At 44.2% G+C, this 20,961-nt stretch overlaps 1 protein-coding gene across 5 annotated transcripts in view; it reads left to right on the plus strand.

The window, feature by feature from the left end:
• The window catches only part of LOC135197812 (uncharacterized), a 201,516-nt gene that overhangs the window by 48,612 nt on the left and 131,943 nt on the right, over positions 1–20,961 (plus strand). For 4 of the 5 annotated variants that reach the window (XM_064224942.1, XM_064224944.1, XM_064224945.1 and 1 more), the window contains 2 exons: positions 4,929–5,006; positions 15,258–15,494. In XM_064224942.1, the coding sequence (XP_064081012.1) occupies positions 4,929–5,006; positions 15,258–15,494 (315 nt within the window). The remainder of the gene's footprint in view (positions 1–4,928; positions 5,007–15,257; positions 15,495–20,961) is intronic. The other variant, XM_064224943.1, reaches the window with a different exon arrangement.

Here is a 20,961-nt window from a genome sequence, read left to right on the forward strand (position 1 = left end):
CTGGCGAGTTCCCGCTCGCAGTTGCTACAAGACAGAGATCGACTCCTCGACTTATGCCGCGATCTGGGGATTGTGGTAAATGTCGAGAAGTCAGATCTTGTACCTGAGCATGCTGATTGATACGTTAGCAGCACGAGTCGTCCCTGTAGACTCTCGGATCAGCAGGTTCAGGGAGACAGCCAGACGGTTCCTGTCACGACAGAGACAGTCAGCTCAGCTGTGGCAAGTCGTGATTGGTCACCTGTCATCACTAGAGAAGTTAGTCCCTCATGGGCGTCTTCACCTGCAGTCTCTTCAGTGGAGACTAAAGGAGTGCTGGTCACAGGCACGGGATTCACAATCCTTCCCAGTTCCTCTCACGGAGGAAGTAAGGGAGGACCTGGCCTGGTGGCTAGATGACAGGAACCCCTTAATAGGAGTGCCCATGCCCACTCCCCCTCCGGAGATGCTTCTGTTTTCAGACTCATCGACCGAGGGTTGGGGTGCACACCTGGAAGAGTTGCTGGTTGCAGGAGTGTGGAACTATCACGACAGGCACCTTCACATCAATTTCCTGGAACTCAAGGCTGTGTATCTTGCACTCCGAGAGTTCCGGGAACGACTGATGGGACACTCAGTGGTGTTGATGAGCGACAACACCACGGTAGTGGCATATGTCAACAAACAGGGGAGCTTAGTTTCCCTCCCATTGCACCAGTTGACGATGCAGGTGCATGAGTGGGCCGTAGCTCACTCGGTAGAGCTGTCAGCCAGATACTTCCCAGGCAAGAGGAATGTAGTGGCAGAAAAGCTCAGCCGCCAGAATCAGGTGATTGGGACCGAATGGTCTCTTCACCCAGACGTGGCAGAAAAGCTGTTCAACCTGTGGGGGTGTCTAGTAGTGGATCTGTTCGCCACCCAGCACAACAGAAATCTCGAGGTTTTCTTCTCAGTTGTGCCAGACCCATGGGCAGCTGCAGAAGATGCGTTCCAACACCCGTAGGACAGCCTCGTAGTCTACGCCTTTCCCCCGTTCTGCCTGATTCGCAAGGTGATCAGCAGGGTGCTGATCACCAGCAATCTTCGGATGATTATGGTGGCACCCAAATGACCTCAGGCCATTTGACATCCGGATCTGCTGGCTCTTCTCTCGGAGGCACCGCGAGAGATTCCCCCATGGCACAACCTTCTGTGCCAACCGCACATAGAATGGTAACACCAGGCAGTTCATTCCCTGTCTTCACAGCTGGTGGTTATCCACCATTTCTTGTGAGCGAGAGGCTTTTCTCGCTGAGCAGCAACAGAGATGGCTGGTTACCTCAGACAGTCCTCTGCAGCAGTATACCAGGGAAAGCGGATTTCCTCATCTTTCTTCGCCGAGAAAAGCCCCTCTCTGTCTCCGCAGTCAAAGGCTACTGAGTTGCCCTGGCCCTAGTCCTTAAGCTGCAAGGAGTCGATATTTCCTCCTCCATGGAAATATCTCTCATAATGAGGAGCTTCGAGAGGTCTTACCCACCCAGGGAACTCAGGCCCTTGGGGTGGGATGTGACTTGTCTTAAGGAGCTTGACCTACAGACCCTACGAGCCGCTCCTAGAGTCGTCAGTCAGGGATCTGACCCTCAAGACCGTCTTTCTGCTGGCCCTGGCATCGGCGAAGAGAGTAGAACTTCACGGTCTTGCCTTCGATGTCAAACACTCAAGGGGATGGGTATCAGTTACACTCTATTTCATCCTGGATTTTGTAGCGAAGACTCAGAACCCTTTGGTCCCTGACACCAGGTTCGAGTCCTTCACGATCCCCTCCCTGGAAGACTTTACCGATAATGATGCGGATGAGATGCTGCTTTGTCCTGTGAGGGTGCTACGGTGCCATCTGAAGAAAACTCGACACTTCAGGCCTGAGTGTCAACGCCTCTTCGTTAGCATTGGGGTGACCAAGAAAGAAGTATCCAAGAACACTGTTTCTTTCTGGCTTCGTGAGATAATCCGGAAAGTGTACGACTCCGACAGGAGTGCCAACACCTGTACCTTTCGTCCGAGAGCCCACGAAGTCAGAGTCATTGGTCCAACCCTTGCATTCCACAAGAACTTGTCCGTGGCACAGGTACTGAAAGCAGGGGTATGGGCCAACCAGACCACCTTCACCTCCTTCTACCTTCGGGATATTGCCCACAGGTCCTTGGACACTTCTTCCTTGGGACCCATGGTGGCTGCTCAACAAGTTGTGTAGCTTACCCAGCTCCTTTACAGGACAAGGTAGCATCTCGTCCTTGTGAGACTGCATGAATGAAGAGTGAATGAGAGTGTGACTGGCTTCTCTTCCTCCTCTTTTTCTTCCCTCTCCCTGCGGGCAAAGGGTAGCGGTCGTCACAACGCTGGACAGGACGACGATGCAGGTAAGCTACGTAACGAGCTCCATTCTATCCCATTCATTAGGGATAGAAGCATTTATCTGTCCCTTCCCTAGCAAGGGGGGAAGCTGACACCAGTAAGAAACAAACCCAATACAGGGGGGCCTCGGTTAGCGGCAGGGGTTCCGTTCCTGGCTGCCGACGCTAAGTGATTTTTGACGCTAAGAGATTTTAAAGCCTACGGCCGCCGCACACCTTCTTTCGAAATTCTAGACCAGTTAACAGTGCCCTAGACCAGTCAAACGGCGCCTTAATCCCCCGATGGCGCAATAAGTAAAATTATATGTATGCAGTATAGATCTATAGAATTTACTGTACAGTACATTTTAGTATTATAAATACTGTAAAGTGAAAAAAGCCTAGCTTTAATACTTTGGGTGTCTAGAGTATGTAAGGATATAATAAGGTTTTATACAGTGTACAGGTAGCGGTAGTGTTGAAGTTACGTTATTCGTCTTACGATAATCCAATTTTATGAGAGACCAAATTACAATAGCCTAACATTATCCCATCTTCTAGTTACATAAGTTCAAAAACAGCAAAAGAGAATGATGAAAGTATGGTTTTAAAGTTATACTCATTGCATAAACTATTACCATAGTTGTTATAAATGAAGTTATGTAGAATAGAACTGAGATATCTTAATGTAATAACTTTATTCGTTATAGATCAAAGATCAATCGGGAAATATACGGTTAAATTTAAACCTAGTTATAACTGAAGCTGAGAAAACTGTTCAAGCTGCTAATGACTATTATTGTGCATCGACAACCAGGATAAAACTCCAGCAAACGTATCCCATCAAACACAACCGTAGGTAAAATTGATAAAATAATTTTTATCAAAACTCTGCTGGGCTTGAAAGAACACATTTTACTGTTGTACGCAATAAACATGCCGCCAACTTAATCTGTTAACTTAAAAAAAAAGTTCACAGTCACAACGAGATATATTCAATTCATATTTCCACCTAAAAACATGTCGTATAAGGAAAAATAACCTTGTCTCATATAAGTCAAGTATCTAGATATTCGTTTATGCCAACTAGAAGCAAGAAAATTCGCTCAGAATTGCGTTAAATATGGTGAAACAAACTCGTGTTTGCCATCAGCTGATTTTAAACTAAAACATTGGCCGCTCCGTGGAATACTAGCTTAAATTTGCCGTAGTATTTTATAATACAATAATATGAGAATACATACAATATTATTGGATACAGTGAAGTAATGTATAACTTTTTAAAGGATTTATGGAAAAGATGCATAATTAATGAAATAACACCATGCATTTTTCGGAACAGTGGCGGACAAGAACGAACATGAAAAAACATCCTCTGACAACGTGGAGGGTAGTTACAAAAACTGCCTTAATTTGTATCATATTTATGTACAAAAATAAAAATGCCCTATACCTAATATGAACATGAAAAAAATATTGTATGTGATAACGTGAAGGGCAGTTTCAAAAGTTGTCTTAGTATCATATTTCTGTGCAGAATTAAAAATACCCTATACATAATACATTTACATACACATTTTAAACATTAAAGCATGAACATGTATAAAATCGACACATAGATTGCTAAATTTGCACTTTTTAAACTATTTTCGGAAGAGCGGCAGACGGCAGCTTACAAGAATGAGCATGAAAAAACATCTTATTTGATAACGTGAAGGGCAGTTTCAAAAGCTGTGTTTGTATCATATTTATGGGCAGAAATAAAAATACCTATACATAATACATTTTCATGCACATTTTAAACATAAAAGCATGAACATTTATAAATCGACACATCCATAGCTAAATTTGCACTCAACTCGATATTTTCGGCATAGAACAGCATCAGAGGCATATATTTTACCCTAATACCTATGTAATAACTCTCAATACAATTTTTTAATATCATTTGCATAACCTTTACGGGCTGAACGGGTATTCCTACAAATGTATGTACTCGTTAGACATAACGGCGCTAGTGGCGCTGTTGACCGAAAAATGTGCTGCAAAAATACCTTAAAATCCCTTATTTTTTTAATGAATATTTTTTACGTCAGCCGTAAAACCGAAGGAACCCATGTTGGGCAAACACCAGTCTGTTCACACGACTCAGATTCCACCCACCAATAAGTGAGTCTTCCTTATGTAAAGGACTGAGGTTTTGTATAATGTGTTGGAACAAATCACAATTTTTGAAAGTAAATTGTATTTTTCCTAACTATACAAACCTGAGGTCCTTTATATTTAGTCCCACCTCATGCCATCCCTCACTCTGTTCCTGGGCCTAAAAAGCAAAGTGGGATGTTTACCTCCAGTCGGGCGGGACTCCCGACCATCGGACAAGCAGTTACTGCCGAACTACCTTGTTAGTAAATCTTACGACCGGTCCAGCTGGCGCTGAATAGTAATTCGTTATGTAAAGGGCCTCAGGTTTGATTAGTTAGGAATAATACAATTTACTTTCAAAAATTGTGATTTCAGTAACTTTTTGTTACCACAATTTTATTATTGACAATAATAGTGTCGGAAACTTTGCTTCAGATGTTTGGAAGAGGTGATGGAGTTTTGGGGAATCCAGAGATGACTCGAGATAATTATGACAATACACCCATGGATCTTGTAAGTTTTCAGTCTTGAATTTTGATCTATAAGTCCTAACATTATATAGATGTTTATGCAGTTGTCTTCATAAATGTTTACTCGTTCCAACACAATATACAAACCCTCGGTTGTTTACATTAGGAATTACTTTCAGCGAAGCTGGAAAACTGCCGCTAAACTCTTGAACAAGGTGGTTAGGCAGTAACTACTGTCTGGTAGGTGGAATACCCACCTGCCTGGATGTAATCATTCCAATTTGCTTTCGGCCATTATGCAATGCAGACATGTTTTCGTGAGCTCTTGCCTGACCTTCATTAAACTATATTTTAAATGCTGAATATACTGTGTTTGATATTTATTAATATACAAACCCATTATTTGTGATAACCTTGCAGGCTGTCTTCCTCCAGTGTGTGTCTCGGGGTCAGTGGCCAAGGGCATAACATTCGCCCCTATCACATCCTCACGCCCTCCACTTGTAAGGGTGCAACAGTTTATCTTTTATGGTTATTGGGTTCGGGAACCAAATCACCTACCTCACAGGTTCTTGTGTTTCGAGAGCCTTCAGGCACATAGACTTTGGTTTGCGCTCTCACTGCCAGTTCTTTGAAGTCGGCTTCTAAGACTGGTACTGTGTTGGGGGTCTTGGCCTAGGGGAGTCCTCCGAGTGCTCAGTTTTTTATGAAATCTCGAGCCTCCTGAACTAGTGTCAGAGACCTCTCACCATCCCAGTTAAGGCACAGGGCATGAGAAAGAGCCAGGCAAGTGTCCCAGCTCTCCCTGCCAGTACTACACCAGTGCTTGACCAGGGCCTGGTCAGGTGCCTCAGTCTCTTGACTAAGCATTAGGTGCTGCAGTCTCAACCGAGCACCTGTAGAAGCAGTGAAGAGATTCCCTTAAGAAGGCCTGCCAAACTACTAAGGGATTATTGTTGACCTCCTGTAGTTGCGTTCTCGAGATTTGCGGACTCACCTATTCGCGGATTTTTCTTTGGACCACATCTATTCATTATTCGATGGAAATTAGCCTATTCAGAGGTTTTTCTGATGATAAATATTCACTGATTAGTGTATTTATATGGTTATTTTCATGACTAGATTATTTTTATGATACAAAAGTGATCTACAAATTTTCAAATATTAATATTGATTAATAATGTATTAGTAAGCTTAATAAGATTAAATGATATGTAATAAAGATAATAATTCTCTCTCTCTTTCTCTCTTACTTTTGTATGTTTATTTGTTTTGTAGTATGATAAATAAATGATTAACCAATTTTCAAATATTAATAAGAGCAATTAAAGAAAAAGTGATTCCCAGTCTTTTTATCCACTTTGAGACAGAAGGGCTGGGGAGTAAATGACAGTTTGATATACATGTTGTCGGAGGGGAAGGAGTTGGGGTCGTAAGGAGTTTCTCTCTCTCTCTCTCTCTCTCTCTCTCTCTCTCTCTCTCTCTCTCTCGCTCTCTCTCTCTCTCCATATTATTCTTTTCTCAGCTAATTTCTCTTGACTATTATTGGTGTTTCTCAGTGCTCTCTCTCTCTCTCTCTCCCTCTCTCTCTCTCTCTCTCGCTCTCTCTCTCTCTCCTCTCTCATTATTAATTCTTTGTCCTCAGAAATAATTTCATAATTTCTCTTGATCGGTCAGATATATGTGTTGCTGATTCAGTGCTCTCTCCTCTCATCTCTCTCATCTTTCGTCTCCTCCTTTCCGTCTCCTCTCTCTCCTCTCTCTCGCATAATTTTCACTCTTGATGGTCAGATATATGGTGTTTGCTGATTCAGTGCTCTCTCTCTCTCTCTCTCTCTCTCTCTCTCTCTCTCTCTCTCTCTCTCTCTCTCTCTGTTATTGGCTGAACATTTATATTTTTAATGGTAAAATGTTTAAGATGACTGAAATTATATTAATTAATAATATAATATCAGATTAATACAGTAATAGGATAGTAATTCATGGTATATTTGAAGTAGGATGTTATTTAAGGTATATATTTGGTATTTGAACTTTCAAGATAGGCAGCTATAAGCATTTTTAGAGGGGGGTTTTAAATATTCACAGGTTTTAACTATTTGCCATTGGGTCTGGTACACATCCCCCGCAAATACGTGGTGTCTACTGTCCTCTCTTCAAGGAGGCAGGATTCACTTGCTGGCTCTTCCCACTTGTAGGGCGGGAGCTGATTCGCATTCTTGCTGGAGTCTCACGTTTTGAGAATCTCGAGGGCTCACTAAGTCTCTGACCGAGAGTACCTGGTGTCTTGGTCTCAACGAAACACTTAGAGAAGCAGTGAGCAGATTCCCTTAAGAATTCCTACCGGACTCCTAAGGGACTACCTCTCTTTAAAGAACCAGGGTTCTCTCTTTGACTCTTCCTGCTTGTGGGGGTGAGAACCAATTCACAATCTTCTTTAAAGCCTCACATTTCAGGAGCCTTGAGGGCATGACCTCTTCAGGCCGGGCTCTCTGTCCCAGTTTTAGAGGGCTGCGTCTGATACTGGTGTGGTTTCTTAGGAAGCCAAGAGGAGACCATTACCGCTGATCATTCTTCCGAGATTGAGGAGTTTTGCCAGGGACTCAAATTCCTTGGAATCACAAGTGCTAGACTGGTGAGTTTTTTCAGTGCTCAGCTCTGTTCAAGTAAACTTTCTGCCCTCCTCACGTTGGTTCTTTACCATGGCATAAGCACCTTCCTTCCCCGTACTGTCATCATCACAGGTTGATGACAAGCCACGGTTACCCCTCCTGCTGGTTCTTCTAGCAGGACAGGTAAGAATGCCCTTTCACCTTACCTGTTCTCATGACCCTCTCAGTTCTTCTGAGAGGTGCAAGACTGACAGAGAGAATTCTGATGAGTTTGTCTCTTATGGAATTTGGCTACAAGGGTTGGTATATCGAGATCAGTCCCAGGATTGTCCCATCATACACTCGAGTAGTCGAGGAAAGTTTTTGTTGGGGCCTGTTGAATCTCCCTTCAAGGAGAGAAAATCAGGAGTTTCTTGCCTCGGAAAAACTCAGGTTTTTCTTTGGGCAATGAATACCCTTGATTTTCATTTAGTAGAGATCTTTGCGCCGATTTGTCAGCACATAGATCTCAGGAATAGGACTGCAGCTTCCCATGTGAATAACCTTCACTGCACAAGGCCCCTGCTCTTCTAGGAGAGACAAGGGTTTTGGTAGGGGCACCGCATTCCTTGCTTGTGAGAGCATTCTTGATTAGATGAATACCTTTTCTCTGGACAAGGAGTTCATTCAGAGTTTTGAGACCCCCAAACAAGCTTTCTTCCCCTCTGCTACCACGACAGGAGCGATTCTTCTTTTCCTCAAAGGGGTCCTGTGCTCTGCTGTTAGTCTTGGGTCTCACACTGTTTCTCACTACCATGAAGGGTATCCTTTCCCGCAACAACAGTGATACTGGAGGACCACTATGGTTTTCCTCCAGGCAGTCTATGAGATTTCTTCGCTATCCAGCACCAGTCGGCAATCTGTGGCAATTCTGGTGTTAAGAAAAAGGCATTGTCCTAATTTGGATCTCTCGACCCCTAGGAAACAGATCTTTGTTTGGTTCTGTCCCTCTGTTAGAGAGTGGCAGATACAACAGTAATCAAGGCATATGGCAAGGCATCTGCCTTGTCCTGCGGGCAAGGCCTAAAAAGTCTCAGGCTTTGAAGGACTGTTGTGAAATAGCCAGCCTTCTTCTTTCTCTTCTGAGAGAGTGCACATATGTGTTTATCCTTCAACCTTCTTTCCAGTTGGGAAGATGGAAGAAGGAAGGACATAAAAAGAATGCTCTTACCTGGTGTTCTCTTACTGCTGGTACTTGAAAGAAGAATTATCTGTTGAGTCTCTGGATTTGTTAATGACATAGCAGAAACCCGGTAGTAGGTATCCTTCAGAAGTACGTACCTGCTTTCTTCTGGGTCTCAGCCATCTTCCATCGAACTTCCGCTACTCTGGTGTTCCCGTCTGGGGGACAGCCAATTCTGCTAAGAGATAGTCGTTTTCGGTGTCCTGTTGTCGCCATAGAAGCCTTCCTTCGGAACAGCTTCGCCTTCGATCTCTTCATTAGAGAATGAAGGTGGTTTGCTTCCAGTCCCTAATCCATTTTCTCTCTCAAACAATGAGGAAAGAATTAGGCCAGTGCTTGATCAACAGGAGCCTTTGAATATGCTTATGAATTCTCCTCACAACATGCGTCTGTTATCAGATGCGTTGACTGAATAGACACAGACCTATAGGACCATTGTCTTCCAGTGAAACTCAAGGCAGCCTTTCCTCTCCCGGGAGTTTTGGGATTTGATTTTGAGGCACCCTCTGTTGTTGTTAAGCAACATCACAGTAATGCCATTTATCACCAAACAAGATGGTTTAATTTTCCTTCTGTTTTGGTTAACATGCAGGTACTCGAGTGTAACTGTAGTGCACTCGATAACTATCAGCCGAACACGTTTCCGAATGAAATGTACTGGCAGGCAACTCAGCCTCTGGGTTCAAATGATGGGGAGAGTGTTGCTTTCCTCACTGTGAGATTGTTCCTCTTACTATTGTTTCTCCTCAGTCAAGGGTTAACTACTAATGAGAAACCTCTCTGTCTTGCCATCACAGAAACCCAAGGTCTCTTTGTGGCATTTGACTCTCATTTAGGGTTCCTGTCCCGTGCTTTGTACATGCCCTTGCGAGAAACATCAGTCAGAAATATGTCTGAAGACTCTCTATCATCTTTCTGTTTACCACCCAGTACAGCAGAAGTCTGTATGTCTTCTGTTCCATCGCAACTGACCCATGGGCCACTGAGATCAATCAGAATAACTTTTTCAGACAAACTTGACAGGTTTTGTCTCCTCTACATTTTTTCTAATTTGTAAGGTGTTCAATAGTTTTTCCCGAATTGAAAATAAATGACGGAAGACTTCCCTTACTGCACAACCTGCCAGCTCTGCTTCCAAAGCAATGAGACGAGTTCCTCCCTGACCCAACCTTCAGTATCAGTGACAAGAGCAGTTCCACAGGCAGTACAATCCCTGTGTCTTCATGGCTAAAAGACTCCAGCTTTCCTTGCAAGCATAGGCTTTCTTGCTGAGCAGGGACAGAAATAGCTGGATAACTCTTTCAGTCCTCTGTAACATTCCAGGGTTTGGGGCCATCTTCACTGGTTGGTGTCATTGACAGGACTTTTTCTCTGGTCAGAGCCGCAAGAGTTGCTTCTTTCCGATTCAGTTGCGAAAGACATAGGCCCACATTCGCCTTAGTCTTTCGCTTGGGAGTTTGGTCCTTCCACATCCCCCAACTTCTCTTCCTTTGGGTAGAGAACAGGACTCAAACCTACACTTCCTGTAACTGGCGTCAGATGTGGTAAGTCTATACATCAAGCACCTGTTCTACTTTCTTTTAGAATAATGGAAGCAATCCCTCTCCCTCCTCGAGCAAGGGGAGGAAGGAGGAAATGGCATTAAGACAAACCATTTTCGAATCTTAGCCTTACTGCTTCCGACTATTAAGATTCTTCCTAGCCTTTCTTCGCATGAGTTACTATTCCTCACTCATTTGTAAAGTTCCAGAAGTCTGACATTTGATCCCGCAGTTTCTATAGTACTCCAATCAATATGTCAGAGGCAGGCTACCCCTCCTAGCTCTTTCGACCAGGAAGAGTCACCCAGGTGTGAAGAACTCCAGTCAGTTCAAAGAGTTACACATTAGGCCCACCTCATGCCACACCTCGATCTGAAACGTTTACATCCAGATTGGTGGGTATTCCCATTCTACCAGACAGTAGTTAGTGCCTAATCACCTTGTTCAAGAGTTTAGTGGCCGTTTTCCAGCTTTGCCAAAATTAATAACTAATGTAAAGGACCTCAGGTTTGTATAGTTAGGAAAAATACAATTTACTTTTTAAATTTTTCATTTTTGCGTTTGTTTGGAATACAGTCACTAAGACAATATTTTTGAAAATGAACATTTGACAATTCATGCACTATAATATTACATGATTTTCCCATGGGTGGTATCATAGATGTTCACCATTGAGTCATAATTTGGTGCCTACCTGTGGATGATTAAGAAAAATGGAGTGGATATTGATATTTTAAGCTTATTATTTTTGGTTTCCTTAATGTTTTTTTTTTGTTCTTTTATGCTTTTTCTCTTATTTTGTATATTATGCTAATTGTAGGTGGCAATTTTCATGTACAGGGAAAAGGTAAATTATAGGGAAAATCCGTTGGAGTACAGTTTTACGTTTTCATTTTTTACTTCGATATACAGGCAGTCCCCAGTTATCTGTGATCTGGTTTTATGGGGCTTGTCTAGCGTAATAAAATTGATGATTTATGGCGCCATAACCAGCCGAGTTCTGGTTATCGCCGCCATAAGGTGCCTTATGGCACCATAACATACCTAACAGAGGCGCCATAATGGTGCTTATGGCGCAAATAACCAGTTATCAGCGCCATAAGCCCCATTTTGGCACCATAAATCACCGAGTTTTGGTTAATGGTGGATTTTGCTTATCGGTAAGCCCCCCTCCCCCACGGAACAGAACCCCCGCCGATAACTGGGGACTTCCTGTAAATAGAATTGCATTAGGGTTTGGAGGCATCTTGTCTTATATTGATCAATTTCCCTATAGGGCTTTATACCTTTAATCATCCTCATATTTTTTTAGTTTATGTATATTTCAATATTTCTTGAACTAGTATTAAAACCTAAATTAAGAGCATTATATATTTGCTCTCTAAAAATGTCTACATATACCTGGTTTTTGTTGTATTAATTGTTATCTTAAACAGCTATCAAAGAATGAATGTTGTTCCACTAATGTATCTTCTGTATACAGTACGCATTTATGATTGGTAACAGGATCTTTGAACTTATGATAGTTTTAATGTTTTTGATGTACTTTGTTTAGTGATGGGAGATTTAGTAGTGTGAAAAGTTGGTCTTTTTGTATGGTAGACAGGATAGATATATTAATTAAGAAATATTTTTTGTTCTTTTTAGGATTTCAGTTTTGTAAGCAAATATTTAATTGTATATAATTAACTTATCAAGTAATTACATAGCTATTAGTTTCATTTATTTGCAGCAGTTTAAAATAAAATTTTGCGATAGCGGCACCAATATTGTGTAGGTGACACCAGTCTCCGCCCCCTAGCGAGAGGGTTAGAAACGACTCGGCAAACAATCTCATTCTGTTTCTGCAACATCTGGTGATAACATCTGGTGTTGGCAGCAGTTGTTCAATTTTTGCTGGTTTGTATTACCGGAGTAGTACATCAATAGTTCACTTTTACAGCGAAATTGCAGTTGAGTAACTACTTTTTGTCGAATGGCAAACAATAATGTAAGTGTTGGTTTGCCGAACTGATGTTTATGTTTGTTATGGACCTGATATCGTCTTAAGAGTTTTGCGAACATCAATGTCTTCTACGGGCACCAAACTTTACCCGAGCTCATAGCTAGTCTGACACCATGATTTCCTGGTGCAAACAACAGCCCAGCACCGGCTTTTGCTATGACACTAGCTCTTGCTCTGAGAATAGCACTAGCTTTGAGGAGAACAGATTTGCCATTCTTTTTTAATGTTCAGGTTCGAAGACTGCCCAGGAACTATGTTGTTTTAGCAAGAGCTAGTCTGTCTTATTAGAACTCCTGACAACAACTACAGTTTAGCATAAGCTCTTTCTATGGGAGCCTAAAGTGCTCTCTGGTGCTGAGGAGGAGTAGAGAGCTCTCTGCCTGGCTGGATGGTCTGGTATTTCCTAGAAAACCAAAAGTATGTGTCTTTTCCTCTAATAAACCCATCTTGCTCTTTACCCTAATGGACTTTTATTCTTCTGAGACACTCAGATTTAGGAGAAGCTTTTGCTTCCATTTAGCAAAAGCTAAAGTTTTTAGAACAGCCTGTACCTCATTAGCTTTCAAGCACTATATATCGCGGAAGGAAGCATAGGATTCTCTCTTACTATATCCAAGCCTTCACCTTGTAGTGAAGTGTCAAAGTTACGGGAGCCGGGAGGGTACAATGTACAGAGAGCACCAAACTTTTTTAGTGGATGGTTTGTGGATTTGCTTCAGTGGTGACAACATAATATGTCTGTTTTTGTTGTGGTACTGTGCCCAGGGCAAGGGCACCTTGAAAGTTCTGCTAGCCATTGGATAGTTCTGTGGCTGCATTACTTTTACTGATGCTTTGGTAGCAGTCGGAGTACTCCTCTGCCACAAAGCTTCCCCTTAAGTAAAAGCAATCCTCCTTTATTTCCACACCACTACAGGTTAAGTTGAGCACCAACCAGAGGCAGTTTCAAATTCAAGCTCTCATGACTAACAAGGAACGACAATCATTGTTTCAATACTAGCAGCTTTTCTACATATTTCTAATTCGTTTCATGACTTAATGCTTTAGAGTAGAATATGTCCATGTATCCCACTTCCTGTCAGTGTGGGAATCAGTTATGTAATTACTTGGTAAGTTACTTATACAATAATGACATTTTTATAGTGAAATAAATTTTTGTATATACTTACCAAGTAATTAAATTATCAGAGCCCTCCCTCCCTCCTTTCTGATGCTTGCTAGGTTGGTCCTAACCTCTCAATTTGAGTCTAAACTGCTGAAAATAAATGAAAGTAATACAGTAGTACCTCGAGATACGAAATTAATCCGTTCCGAGGCGGCCTTCGTATAATGAGTTTTTCGTATCTTGGAACACATTTTACATGTAAAATGGCTAATCCGTTCCAAGCCCTCCAAAAACACCCCATTAAATTTCATAATAAAGCTAAATTGACCTATAAACAATGAAATACCTAAATTAAGAATAAAAATCCAAACCTGTAAATAAAGTGTATATTAGTGTACAAGAAATATTATTACTGTAACGTAAAATGTTGAAGCTTACCTTTCGAGTGAGGCTATCTCCGAAAGTGGCGGCAGAGGAGGAGGAGGAGGACAAACGGCAGATACGTACACTTAACTTTACGAAACACATAAAAAAATGTCAGAAAAACAAACTAAACTTTACAAAACACATTAACAAAACTGTAACACTTAACTTTACAAAAAACTTAAAATAAAATTTATTTTGTCTTTTTTTGATTTTTACATTTCATTTTACTTTTTTATAGTTTACGTAATTTCAATTTCTTCACCACCGAATGGATGCCAGTCCGTTTACGGAATTTTTCGAACCACCTATGAGAAGCCTTGAACTCTGGGGTTGCCGTTGATGTCCCCTCTCCGCCGTCGTCTTTGGCTTGGGCAATCAAATCGCCGAAAATAGCGCTGGCCTTGTGGCAGATTGCCGTCTCGGTTATCGTATCGCCATCGATTTCTTTGTCCTCGATCCATACAAGAAGCAGCCTTTCCATTTCATTATGCACATGGCTCCTCTTGTTGGACAAAATAGTGACGCCCTTGGAAGGTGTAGCTGCTTTGATGGCTTCCTTCTGCTTAAGGATGGTGCCTATCGTCGACGGATTTCAGCCGTATTCCTTAGCGATCACACTCAACCGCAAGCCAGCTTCATACTTTTTATTATCTCCATTTTTGTCTCCATAGAAAGCATTCTCTTCTTTCTTTGAACTTCAGCAACTTTCTTGGGACCCATGACTCTATGTACTGTACGTAATTAAGTTACGTTCTCACAACACGATAAAGTAGCACAACACGATAATATGTACGTACTGCAACGAAATCACTAACGAATTTACGTTACTAAACGAAATCGTTGGAGCGAACGAATGCCGATTGCGTACGGTAAAGTTTCGGGTGCGAAGTGGCCGAGGTAAAGCACGCCAACATGTAGTACGTATGTATAGAAGATGCATGACGGGAGGGATGCTGTCCAATTAGAGAGAAGGATCTCATGGCTTGGCTAGCATCAGGAACCAATGGGAGAGCAGGAGGATGATGGCGAGTCTACTATAACTAAGATGGCGGCGTGCGGCGCGAGTTTCAAAATTGTTATGGGGCGAATCTCGGACTTTCAGAAACCTTTCGTATCTTGAAAACTTTTCGTATGTAGAGCAGTAAAATTTTTCGTCTTTGCTTTCGTAACTTGGATTTTTCGTAAGTTGAGCCTTTCGTATCTCGAGGTACTACTGTAGTAACTATGTAATTCCTAAGTATATGAATAAATTTGTTTTATATAAGAATTTAATATTCAACCTTGTTTTGTAAAGTTTTTAATAGTACTCAGATTACATTTTCAATATTTTATGGATTCTTTTAGTAAGTGTGATATTTTAAATGAAAATATTTAATTTTTCAGGAGCAAAGAGATAATCCAGACCGTTTAGATAAAGAGAGTGACTGCAAACTCTTCATAGGAGGTTTAAACAGTGTTACAGATACAGCAACACTCAGAAATTACTTTTCAAGATTTGGTGAACTTGTTGATGCTGTTGTTATGGAAGACAAGAAGGCCAGGAAGTCTAGAGGATTTGGCTTTGTTACATATGCAAAAATATTTATGGCTGAAAATGCATTTCGAAATGGACCTCATACTGTAAGTATTTTATGTAGCTGTGGTGATAGCAAAGTTTAGATTAGATGTTTTAATTTTACAAAGGGGATAAAGTCCTTGTGTCAATTTCCTGATACATCTTTTAATTTTGACAGTAACCTTGGAAACAGTTTGAGGAGTACTTGTGTGTTAAGTGGACAGCTGTAAAATTCATAGTGAATTTTTGTAAATGAGTAAATTATTTTTTGATTGTGCATGAAAATAGTCAGAAGTTTGTGAAAATAAGGTGCTGTTTTGATTTTTGGGGGATTTAAATTAACCTTGTTCATACGCGAACAAACCTTCGGTCTTAACAATAGGATAATTTCTAGTTCCTAACTGGATCTGGTTAAAAATTATGAAAGCAAGGAATCTTGTGATATCTGGCAACACATGCGTAGATCGGGTGAAGAGTGGTCAAGGGCCACTCACCTATACCACAGCGTCAGTCTTTTCTTTAACCGCCTGGGCGAGAGTCGTGGTTAACCTCTCTTGGCCTTTACCTGGTTTATTGCCCGTTTCGCTTGTGTTTAGTGTGTGTCTGTGTTTGGCTAATATTATGGCTGCTTCTGCTCCTTCTTGGCCTCATCGACGTGTGTGCCCCGGAATTCCAGGTTTTCAGTGTTATTGTGTTTTGCCTTCGACAGCGACCGATCCCCACATCACGTGTAGCAGGTGCTGTTCTAATTTTTTTACCAAAACAAATCCTTGCACGGAATGCCGGGCATGGCCTGAAGAGAGTGGAAGTCATTTTATAGCAAGAGAGAGCATCGGAGGGTTTTGACTCTTCCTTCTTGGGAATGGTTTTCACCTCTTCCCAATGCTTCTTCTCCTGCAGTATTCACATCCCATAGTAGCATTGTTCCTGTGTCTCCTTCCTTTTCTTCCATTGATTCGTCTCTGGAAGTATCGGGAGGCCACCAGGCTGATGTTTGTAATGTCACCCATTCTTCTTTGGGAGTTAATTTGATTCCCGGGAAGGGGGAGGCTTTTTCATCATTCTAATTTATTCCAGAGTCAGAGGCGTCTAAGATGGCGACAATTTGGAAGATGCTTGGGCAAGGGGGTCCTCCGTCCTTGGAGGGGTGGATAGCACCCTTTATGGAGGCTCGCTACCCCCCTCCTCAGGCTGGCCAGGCCATCCCCCCTCCTCCTGGCCTCGTCTTCGTGGGAAGTTGAGGTCAGCCATCTTGTATTGTTCTGCCAGTGACTGGTGCCGCTTCTTCAAGTTGGGGGGAAGCCGTGACATCATCACCACTTGTGACTTCACTCCCATCAATGACGTCACTCCCAGTCGTCTCCTCTGCTCTGCCTCTCTCAGCCATGACGTCATCTCTGCCGCCCAGTTCGCTACATCTCCCTTCCATGTCATGGGAGTTTTCTCTTGCAGATCAGTCTGAGGTTATATGCCAGGCATTGCTTAAGAGGTTGGACTCTGTTTTGGATGATAAGTTGGCTGCCTTGTCGATTGGGAGGACTGGAAGGAAATGCGTTGCTTCGTCCCCGCCTACTGCAAAGAGATCGCATAAGAAACCAATGCTGTCTTCCTCCCCCTCTTCCCACTCTACGTCACATCGGCGTAACAAGCATTGGAAGGCTAAGGACTTTGCTCTTTCTTCGCCTACGAGGGAGGAACAATGCGGACGTGTTCTCGAGAGTGTTGGTGTTTCGGAGAGTGTTAGTGTATCATCTCTTGTGTAATCTGAAGTGGTTGCTTCATCTTCTGCATCGATTCGCGGGCGTGTTGCAACCTCCTCCATCCGTGCACATCGTGAGCATGTTGCAACCTCCCCCATCCATGCACATTGCGATCGTGTTGCAACCTCCCCGTCCGTGCACATGATGCAAGTGCTCCTTCTCCAGTGCCCATTCGTCGCCGTAAGGATCTCAAGGCGCTTGTTAAGAGATCGAAGGTGGTGAGCGCAGAGTTGGTACAGCAGGAGTGTTTCCCTGCCCCTCTCACTGGTGCTTCCAAGAGTTCGACTCTGGGGGATTCTCCTTTGATCTCAAGTGTTCGGGATTCCTCTCCAACTCATGTTCGTATGTCTGCCATGCCCGTGACCACTCACGGACATATTAACGAGTCATCTGTTGGTGGAGAAAGTAGTGATCTTCCTAGTGTTATAGAGGGTTCGTCTCGGGAGCCGACGCGTGGACCCAGCCCAGACAGGTTAGTTGGTGTTTCCGGCTGTTTGGCTGCTGATCCTTCCGTTAATTTTAATGGGGAAGGTGCCTTAAAGGAGCCTAAACATTCTTCTCATCGTCAGTCTCTGTTGCCAGAGCAGGAGGAGGGAGACACGTAAGAGTTTTTGTCTTCCTTTTCGGAACTTGTTGATCTCATTCGTGGGTTCAACAATTTGGAAAGTAGGACTCGGGCTCGATCATCTTACACTCCTTCTTGCTTGGAAGCCTTGGTGAGAGCTACGCAGGATCCCAAATCATCTCTTCAGCTTCCCTTGTTGGGGCATGTCCAGTCGGTTTTGCATAAGGTTAATGCCTCTGTTTCGGACTGGGACGGTTCACTTCGCTCTAGGGGCTCTGCCAATCTACTACCCCCGCCTCACACGAGACATAGGAAGTACTATGCTACGAACTCTGCATTTTTGATGTTGCACCATCTTAACCCAGACGTCGTTTGCCTGAAGCCTGGATTGACTTTGGAGCAGGTGAGGTCGGTGGCTCCATCCTTATCTCCGCAAGATGCCTCAGCATTGGAATTTACGGCAGCCTCCAAATGTTGCAGATGGTTTCTTGGCTGGACTTCTGGTCTGTGGTCATTGCCAAGATAGCTTCTGACAGGTCCCCGGAAGGGTTGGTGAGTGCATCCTCGCTTGCCAGTCTGTTGCAGTCCGGGGGCAAGGCATGTTTGTATATGGCTCACCTCAGTGCTAATTTATGGGCTAACCTTCCGATTAGAAGAGACGCAGCTTTGTCTAGGATGGAGAGATCAGGTGGCACGGAGTCCTTGCTGGCATTGAGGAATGGAGATCTGTTGGAGTCTCGGACAGAACTTGAGAATGCGATAGACCGGCGCCGGGCTGACACCAAAGACAGACTGGTGCACCAGGCTGTGTCTAAGTCAGAGTCTCGTCCTCGGAGACGTCCGGCTCCTCCTCCTCCCCCTGTCCAGCAGCACTCAAGGAGATCGTCGCCTGGTAGACCATCGAGGAATTCGAGTTCGGCAGGGCCTTCCCGTCCGACTCAGCCTAGGTCAGAGGAGCCACGCCCCTTTCGCTCTCGTTCCTTTAAGCCATGAAGGGCCCCAAGGGGCAGAGGTAAAGCGGGTCGTCGGTAGGTTAGGCGCCTCTGCCTCTCCCTCTCCTGCGCCATGGGAGGGGGGTTGCCTGGCTGGCCATTGGGCCAAGTGGCAGAGTTATGGGGCGGAGAAGTGGGTGGTAGATGTCCTTCGGGTGGGACACTTACTGCCATTCGACTTCTCTCCTCCTCTGTCAGACAAGCTGCAGCTCAGGAAGACATATCCTCCAGATTCTCTGAAGTTCTTGGCTCTTCGGGAGGAAGTGCAGTCATACTACTTCCAAATCCGTTCATCTGACGTCCAGGAAGTTCCTTTGCTTCTCTCTTGGGGACAAGGTCTTCGAGTTCAAGGTCTTGTGCTTTAGGCTGATGACAGCCCCTCAGGTGTTCACAAGGGTCTTCTCTCTCATGTTAAGTTGGGCCCATGCTGTCTTCCCTGGAGAAGGTGACCCCTCATGGGCGTCTTCATCTTCGGTCTCTGCAGTGGAGACTGGAAGAATTCTGGTCTCCGGCAGGGGACTCACCCCTGTTAATGGTTCCTCTGTCTCTGGAAGTGAGAGAAGACCTTCGTTGGTGGTTGGACAACCAGAATCTGTTGAAGGGTGTCCCTCTGCGTTCTCTTAAACCAGACTTCCTTCTGTTCTCAGACGCCTCCCTCGCAGGTTGGGGGGCTCATTTAGGCGGCCTCATCGCTTCAGGCGTTTGGAGTTTGGAGGACAAGTAGTAACATATCAACGTCTTGGAGTTGAAGGCAGCCTTCCTGGGTCTGAAGGAGTTTCGGGAGAAGGTAGAAGGTCATTCTGTCATTCTCGTGTCGGACAACACCGCGGTGGTAGCCTATGTGAACAAGCGGGGAGGCATGGTTTCATGTCAACTATACGCCTTGACCATCGAGGTTCACCAATGGGCAGTCAGCAATTTGGTAGAGCTCCCAGGCAAACGGAATGTGGTCGCAGACAGACTCAGTCATCGGGATCAGATCCTAGGCACCGTGATCCCTTCATCAAGTGGTAGCAGACAAGCTTTTCCAGGTTTGGGGGAGACCCATGCTGGACCTTTTTGCGACTCGCTTCAACAGGAAGCTGGAGATATTCTGTTCAGTGGTCCCAGATCCTTTAGCATTGGCAGAGGACGCATTCCAACATCCCTGGGACAACCTGGAGGTGTATGCCTTCCCTCCATTATGTTCTGAACAGGCTAATGAGTTCACAGGGTCTCAGGATGACTTTGATAGCCCCTCTGTGGCCTCAGGCAGAATGGTTCCCAGATCTGATGTTGTTCTCAAAGGTTCTGAGGGAGATTCCGTCTTGGTGACATCTCCAGTGTCAGCCCCATGTGGGAAGGTTCCACCAGTCAGCAGAATCCCAGTCTCTTCGCGGTTGGAGGCTATCAAGTATCTCCTCCAAGCGAGAGGCTTTTCTCAGAGAACAGCAGGGCATATGTCCAGCAGTGTAAGAAAGTCGACCTCAGTGGTTCACCAAGGCAAATGGGCAATCTACTGTGATTGGTGTCATAAATGGGGTTTTTCTCCACTCGCAACCTCTATTCAGCAGACAACACCACAGTGGTAGCCTATGTGAAAAAGCGGGGAGGCCTGGTTTCTCGTCAACTTCACGCCTTGACCGTCGAGGTTCACCAGTGGGCGGTCAGCAATTTGGTAGAGCTCTCAGTCAGTTATATCCCAGGCAAACGGAATGTGGTCGCAGACAAACTCAGTCGTCGGGATCAGATCCTAGGCACAGAGTGGTCCCTTCATCAAGTGGTAGCAGACAAGCTTTTCCAGGTTTTGGGGGAGACCCGTGCTGGACCTTTTTGCGACTCGCTTCAACAGGAAGCTGGAGATATTCTGTTCAGTGGTCCCAGATCCTTTAGCATTGGCAGAGGACGCATTCCAACATCCCTGGGACAACCTGGAGGTGTATGCCTTCCCTCTGTTTTGTTCTGAACAGGCTAATGAGTTCACAGGGTCTCAGGATGACTTTGATAGCCCCTCTGTGGCCTCAGGCGGAATGGTTCCCAGATCTGACGTCGTTGTCAGAGGTTCCGAGGGAGATTCCCCCTTGGCAACATCTCCTGTGTCAGCCCCATGCGGGAAGGTTCCACCAGTCAGTAGGATCCCAGTCTCTTCACGGTTGGAGGCTATCAAGTATCTCCTCCGAGCGAGAGGCTTTTCTCAGAGAACAGCAGTGCATATGTCCAGCAGTCTAAGAAAGTC

This window comes from Macrobrachium nipponense, chromosome 21 (assembly GCF_015104395.2).
Source record: "Macrobrachium nipponense isolate FS-2020 chromosome 21, ASM1510439v2, whole genome shotgun sequence".
In the NCBI taxonomy this organism is placed as follows: domain Eukaryota; kingdom Metazoa; phylum Arthropoda; class Malacostraca; order Decapoda; family Palaemonidae; genus Macrobrachium; species Macrobrachium nipponense.